Source organism: Triticum urartu, chromosome 1A, assembly GCF_056163025.1.
Source record: "Triticum urartu cultivar PI428250 chromosome 1A, HENAU_Tu73, whole genome shotgun sequence".
Classification (NCBI taxonomy): Eukaryota; Viridiplantae; Streptophyta; class Magnoliopsida; order Poales; family Poaceae; genus Triticum; species Triticum urartu.
In genome coordinates, this window is record NC_141873.1 from 28,971,475 (window position 1) to 28,979,101 (window position 7,627).

The following is a 7,627-nucleotide window of genomic DNA, read 5'->3' on the forward strand; positions in this document are numbered from 1 at the left end:
TTTTTGTCTGTTTGTATATACGTAACAGTTATTACTCCGGAGTTTCTCAACTTCCTGACAGACTTCAAACGTCTTTTCACGTGTCTTGATGACTTTGCATTATCTTTAGAATTGTTCACTTTAGCGATAACCGTTTGGTTATCACAATTCATAAGAATAGCCGATACAGGTTTTTCAACAACCGGCAAGTCCATCAAGAGCTCACGCAGCCATTCTGCCTCAACAGTAGCTGTGTCCAAAGCAGTTAATTCTGCTTCCATAGTTGACCTCGTCAATATGGTTTGCTTGCAAGACCTCCATGACACTGCGCCACCACCATGAGTAAATACATACCCACTTGTTGCGTAAAGTACATCAACATCGGAGATCCAATTTGAATCACTATATCCTTCTAGCACAGCAGGATGCCCTGAATAAGTAATTCCGTAACTCATAGTACCTCTCAGATAGCGCAAGACCCTTTCTAGTGCATGCCAATGATCATCACCCGGGTTGGACATGAACCTACTCAGTTTGCTCACAGCAAAAGAGATATCTGGTCTTGTAGCGCTAGCTAAGTACATGAGTGAACCGACAATTTGAGAGTATCTTAATTGATCTCTCGTTTCTTTCTTGTTCTTTCTGAGTGTCACGCTGGGATCATAAGGTGTTGGAGAAGGCTTGCTATCCATAAAACCGAATCTGTTCAAGACCTTCTCAACATAGTGAGATTGTGTTAATGTAATCCCACTCTCATCCTTAATAAGTTTGATGTTTAGAATTACATCGGCTTCTCCCAGATCTTTCATGTCAAAACTTTTTGATAGAAAAGACTTGACCTCATTAATTGCATTAATGTTTGTACCAAAGATCAGTATGTCGTCCACATACAAACATAATATGACACTATTGCCCCCACCATGGCGATAGTAAACACACCTATCAGCCTCGTTAATGACAAATCCTGCAGAAGTCAAAGTTCTTTCAAACTTCTCATGCCATTGCTTAGGTGCCTGTTTCAGACCATACAAAGATTTTAACAACTTGCACACCTTTCTCTCTTCACCCTTTACCACAAACCCGTCAGGCTGATCCATATAGATCTCCTCTTCCAACTCTCCATTGAGAAAAGCTGTCTTTACATCCATTTGATGAATGATAAGACCATAAGAGGCAGCCAAGGAAAGTAACACTCGAATGGTGGTCATTCTAGCAACGGGTGAATAGGTGTCAAAGTAATCTTCGCCTTCTTTCTGAGTGTAGCCCTTGGCCACTAGCCGCGCCTTGTATTTATCAATAGTACCATCAGGCTTTAGCTTCTTTTTGAACACCCACTTACAGCCCACAGGTTTACAACCATATGGTCTATCAGTTAGTTCCCAAGTTCCATTAGAAAGAATTGAGTCCATCTCATTATGAACAGCTTCTTTCCAATCATCTACATCCGGAGATGCATATGCTTCTGCAATCGTCTTGGGTGTGTCGTCCACAAGGTATACAATGAAATCATCACCAAAGGATTTTGCAATCCTTTGTCTCTTGTTCCTTCTAGGAACTTCATTGTTATCCTTCTCAAGGACTTCCTCATGTGATTGTTCGAAATATTCATCAGTTGTACTAGATTCAGGAATTATCTCAGAAGAAAATCTAGCAATGCTATGCATATCTTTCATAGGAAATATGTTCTCAAAAAATGTTGCATCACAAGATTCCATTATAGTATCAACATGCATATCAGGTACTTCAGATTTTACCACTAAAAACCTATAAGCAATGCTCCGTTGAGCATACCCTAGAAAGACACAATCCACTGTCTTTGGTCCAAGTTTGCGTTTCTTAGGAATAGGAATATTGACCTTTGCCAAACATCCCCAAGTGCGCAAATAAGAAAGTGATGGTTTTCTCCCAACCCACTCCTCATAAGGGGTTTTCTCTTTATTATTGTTGGGAACTCTATTCAGGACATGACATGAAGTCAATAGAGCCTCCCCCCACCATGCCTTAGATAAACCAGCAGTGTCTAACATGGCATTCACCAAGTCAGTCAATGTGCGGTTTTTCCTCTCGGCCACTCCATTTGATTGAGGTGAATAGGGAGGCGTCCTCTCATGAATAATACCATGTTCCTCACAAAATTCATCAAAAACTTTTGGAAAATACTCTCCACCACGATCGGACCTAAGACGCTTGATCTTTCTCTCTAGTTGATTTTCAACTTCAGCTTTATAGATTTTAAAGTAGTGTAATGCTTCATCATTAGTTTGCAACAAATAAACATAGCAAAATCTAGTCGCATCATCAATCAAAGTCATGAAATATCTCTTTCCACCTTTTGTCAACATACCATTCATCTCACAAAGATCAGAATGTATGAGTTCTAGAGGTGCCAAGTTTCTCTCCTCGGCAGCCTTATGAGGCTTTCGAGGTTGCTTAGATTGCACACAACTATGGCACTTAGAACCTTTGGCAACTGTGAAGTTCGGAATTAAACTCATGCTGGATAGCCAAGACATTAAACCAAAATTAATATGACATAAACGAGAGTGCCAAATACTTGCATCATCATTAACACTAGCACAAATTTGGTTTATTGACTTATTGCAAAAATCTGAAAGAGAAAAGCGGAACAAGCCTCCGCACTCATAGCCTTTTCCTATAAATTGTCCAAATCTTGACACGATTACTTTATTGGACTCTAAAACTACCTTAAATCCATCTCGACATAGAAGGGAGCCGCTAACTAGATTCTTGTTCATAGTAGGGACATGCTGCACGTTCCTTAGTTGCACGATCTTTCCCGAAGTAAACTTCAGATCCACCGTGCCAATGCCACGAACAGAAGCATGTGACCCATTCCCCATTAGGATGGAAGAATCCCTTGCGACCTGATAAGAAGTAAACAGGGAGATGTCAGCACACACATGAACGTTAGCACCCGAATCAATCCACCACGAAGATGATTGAAATACTGAAAGCACAATAGGTAAATTACCATACCCATCAGTATTGCTAGCGGTCACCATGTTGACAGTCTTGGAGCTTGTTTTCCCTCTGCGGTCTGCACGTTCAGGGCATTCCTTGGAAAAGTGTCCAGGCTTCCCACAGGCGTAGCACTCTAGCTCAGCCTTGTTGAACTTCTTCTTCTTGAAGGTAGTAGTCTTGGTAGGCTTGTTGAAAACAGGTTTGTTCTTCCCTTTGTTCTTGTTCTGTGGGTACCTCTGCACCATGTTAGCAGTAGGCTGAACCTCACCTCCTTTTTCAGTGGTATCTTTAGCCCGAGCTTTTTCTTCAACATCAAGAGATGCAATCAGATTTTCAACTGATATCTCCTGTCTCTTATGCTTCAGAGTTGTGGCGAAATTCCTCCATGAAGGAGGCAACTTTGCAATCATGCACCCAGCCACGAATTTGTCGGGTAGAACACATTTAAGGAGTTCAAGTTCCTTCACAATGCACTGTATCTCATGAGCTTGTTCAACCACAGAACGGTTATTCACCATCTTGTAGTCATGAAAACTCTCCATGATGTACAGTTCACTGCCTGCATCTGTTGCACCGAATTTTGCATTCAGTGCATCCCACAGAATTTTTCCGTCGTTTATGTGCATGTACACATCACACAGACGGTCAGCAAGAACACTCAGAATGCATCCCACAAACATAGTATTGGCTTCCTGGAATTTTCTCCGATCTTCGTCGGTCATTCCCTCTGGAGCACCAACACTAGCGTGGAAAACTTTCAGAGCAGTAAGCCAGAGCGTGGTCTTCACCTGCCACCTCTTAAAGTGCACACCGGTAAACTTATCTGGCCTTAGTGCATCAGCGAATCCAGCCATAGTTAACTCAGGAAATTGCCTATAATTAGGTTTTTGGATTGTTGGAAAATTAGGCAAGTTCCTGATTAATTCCAGTAAATAATTCATGACTAGAAGAGATACTAGCATGCAAAAATCTAGCAAACTAGAAGAACAGCAAGACATGCATAACAGCAGCAAACACGTAACAGTAGCTGTAGAAACAGACATGAACAGAGGATGTTGGACGTACTGATCGTTAGCTATTATGGGTGCGACAGTGTTGATGACGATGTTGGCGACGATCTGCTGCTGATGGCGATGAATACGACGATGAGTAGCACCGCCCGACTTGGACGGAAGACGACCCGTGATGAAGAATTTGAGCAGTCGCGCACAGCGCTTCCCAAAAACCTAATTCGTCCTCTCCCGGTGCAGGATCGCAAAGACGAACGGTTCCGGAGACCTGCTCTCCCACGCGCCGATGCACGCCGGCGTTTGGGATGGAGTAGACTACGATGGCGGCGCAAGTTGTGAGATGAGGCAAAACTCTAGGTGTTTTTCGGTGTATCTCTGGCCGCAGCCGGTAGCTGTATATATATTAGGACCAGAGGCGGTATTGTGTCGCGACCACAATCCCAAACCGACTCGGTTTCTAATTCGTATACTTACCGGACAAGAAATCAAAAAACTTGTCTGCCAAGACATAAAAATAAAACGGCAAAAGGAAGCTGCGCTCCTGCAAGGAGACGGACCGGATTTCAGCGGACCATTCACGCGCATGTCGCATGTACGCCTCGCCTCGCCCCGGCGAGGCGAGCGAGCGCGCGCGTGTGGTTTTCCCTTTCTCTTCTCACACATCACTTAGAGTGGTAGAGAGAACCCACTATATAAAGAGGTCCAACTCTTCTTCAACTTCCAAGGTGGGACTAAACTTAGCACCACCACTTGCCATTTTACACATGGGCTTTGAGATTTCAGAAATTGCTATGGGCCTAGCCCATTAATTCTAACAATAGGAACCATTTTGTTGATGTATACGGTATGAAAAAAAACTAATGGATTGTTTCAACTGAAGACTCTTTTTGTATCTCATGAATAATAAGAATGACTGGCACAGTCGGCATCCAATTTATCCAGTTAGTTACCTACTGAAAGCTAAAGCTTAAAGATGATCACTACAGTGGGTAACTGGGTATACAATGTAACCAGTTAAACATCTTTTATTTTAGGACGGAGGTAGTACCTACTCCCTCCGTCGAGTACCAAAATTTCAGATTATAGCTACTACAGGACGGCCAACTTCAGTGCTAAACCTGCTGCCCAAATTGGTCTCGACAGTGCTCCACATCTCGCAGTTACCAGCTTCTCTTCATGTTATTGGACATCGTTGTCGCTGTGGGACCAATTTCCGAAGATCTTCGGTGATGGAAAACTGCGGAAGGCGTCGTCTATGTTGTAGGGTTTCAGAGAGAATCTATGGTCAGTAAAGAGTAAATTGCTGAAAACCACCACACTTATGGCAAGGGTACTCCAAAACTATCGCTTTTGCCAAAAATCACAAAAAACCACCACTTCTGTGGCAAGTGAGTAACAAATCGCACTGATCCAGACTTGAGCCGAGTCTAACAGCGAAACTGACAGGTTGGCCCCACATGTCAGGCTGATTTGGCATGCCTATGTGGATAATATGCTGAGGTGGAAGGTGGCCCCACCTGTCAGCCACCCATATATTTTTACCTCCTTTTCCTCTTTCTTATTCCTCCTCCTTTTCTTCTATCTCGGCTTAACCATCGTCGCCGGCACGCACAGCCTCCCGGGACAGCCCCGTCACCACCGGGAAGCCCCTTCCGCCGAGCAGCCCTGCCGCCTGTTCCCTTCCCCTCTCCCCTCCGGCCTCGACGACGCCACCCGCCAACGCAGGCACGGCCGATCTACGCCACGCCATGGCCGCCACCGAGACCAGACGGTCAACGCCGGGCACGGCATCTCCTGCCCGCCTCTTGCAGCGCCCTGCACCGCCGGCTGCTACGCTCGCCCGGCCACCCCACGCTCGCCGCACCCTCCTCTGCTACAACCTGACATGGATCCATCGATCCAGATTCCAGTGATGCCCCGCCACCGGCCGACCACCCACCACCGCAGCAGCACGTCGACGCCTCTAGGCCACGCCGTCGGCCAACTTTGCCCTCCTTCTCTCTCTCTCTTCCTTCGATTAGGCATGGTCAAGCACTCGCGCCGGCGAGGCCTCTGCCTTCTCCGGGAGCGGGATGGACGGTGGCATCAGGCTTGACCGCGACCGGCGACGGCGACCTCAGCCTCGACCAGGGGCAGGACGGGCGGCAGCCTCGGGCTCGACCGCGGCCGGCAACGGCGGCCTCTGCCTCGACCCAGGGCAGGACGGGCGGCGGCCTCAGGCTGGACCGCGGCCGGCAACAGCGACGGCGGTCTGTGCCTCAGCCCGGGACAGGATGGGCGGCGGCCTCTGACGCGACAAGTGAGCCGAACGGAGGGAGGAGCGACGCTGCGGGGAAGGCTGGGTACGTCTCGCCGGAGTGTGCCGGTGGTGAGGGAGAGAAATATGTGGGGAAGAAGGGGAAGAGATAAGACGTGTGGCTTACAGGTGGGTCCCCGTCCACCTCAGCAAGTCAAACACTGACTAGGACTAGTCTTCACCACATCAGCCCGGATAGACGGGTCCCACCTGTCAGTTTTGCTATTAGTCACGGCTCAAGTCTGGATCAGTGCGATTTGTTACTCACTTGCCACAGAAGTGGTGGTTTTTTGTGATTTTTGACAAAAGCAGTAGTTTTGGAGTACCCTTGCCACAAATGTGGTGGTTTTCAGCAATTTACTCGTCAGCAAACGAGCACATGGCACATGATAAAACTATGCCCTTTGGATGCCTCAAAAATATCTTCATGTGGGCAGTGTTGTAAATGCCGAGTGGAAATCAAGAAATGAAGGCTAGTGCATCACCGTCGCCCCGCATTGTCCTCTTGCCCACCCAAAAAACATGTTTGGTTGGAGGCTCAATCATTGTGCTTTGTTTGGGTCAAGGGATTGCTGGATGCTGACACAGATCCTACATCAGTTTGCTGTAGATTAATGTAGAATGTGCCATATGCCTGCCTCACCCGCCTGCCCCCTTCCTGCCTTCTTGTATGATTACTGCCAATAGATTATTAGGCATGTTTCCTGATGTAGGGTTTAGTGTTTCCTTGTCACCATGCATGTTACTATTATATACGAAAAGAAGGCACTTTGCTTCTGCAGAGTATGTGTACAAAGTTGTGATGAATTGGCAAAGGAATGTTGTACTTATTGATGCACTACACATGCCTTATAGTTGGACCAAGCACCTGGATAATTGGCTTGGTCATAATCAGCAGCATCACTCATGCAATTTGTTTTAGTGTTTGTTTCATAACATTTGTGGACCCATATATCAAATATTGCTGTTCTCTAGTGGATAAACTTCCAGTAATGGCTTAGCAGGGATGATCAGGTTGGCAGCAAATGCATGGCAGATTGGACATGAACTGAACTGGGAAAAACTACAATAGAAGCAACATTTTGTGTGCAAACATAGAAAAAAAAATCAACATCGGCCGTCAGATCTTGGGTGAATTTCTCAGACAGATCCTGTGGAAGCTGGTGGAGTGATTTGCTTTCCATACAACTCTTTAGTCATGGCGGTTTTCATGAATGTAGATGAAGCTGCACCAGCTCTTGTGGGATCCATGTGAGACATTCATCCAAGATCCATCTTTTTTCTATTTTTGTACACATGAACTCACCGGTGGATGGATTCAGAGCTGTGATTATATCTAATACTATCTGGTTCTAGTGTG

The 7,627-nt window shown here is 46.0% G+C and overlaps 1 protein-coding gene across 1 annotated transcript; it reads right to left on the minus strand.

Moving 5' to 3' along the window:
- Positions 1–391: 391 nt before the first annotated feature.
- Positions 392–3,835, minus strand: LOC147988712 (uncharacterized). Its single transcript, XM_087535643.1, has 6 exons — positions 2,972–3,835; positions 2,817–2,864; positions 1,319–1,771; positions 1,053–1,111; positions 765–992; positions 392–409 (listed from the first exon to the last, which is right to left on the minus strand). The coding sequence occupies exons 1-6, from the start codon at positions 3,813–3,815 to the stop codon at positions 392–394; spliced, it is 1,650 nt and encodes a 549-aa protein (XP_087391769.1). The 5' UTR covers positions 3,816–3,835.
- Positions 3,836–7,627: the final 3,792 nt, after the last annotated feature.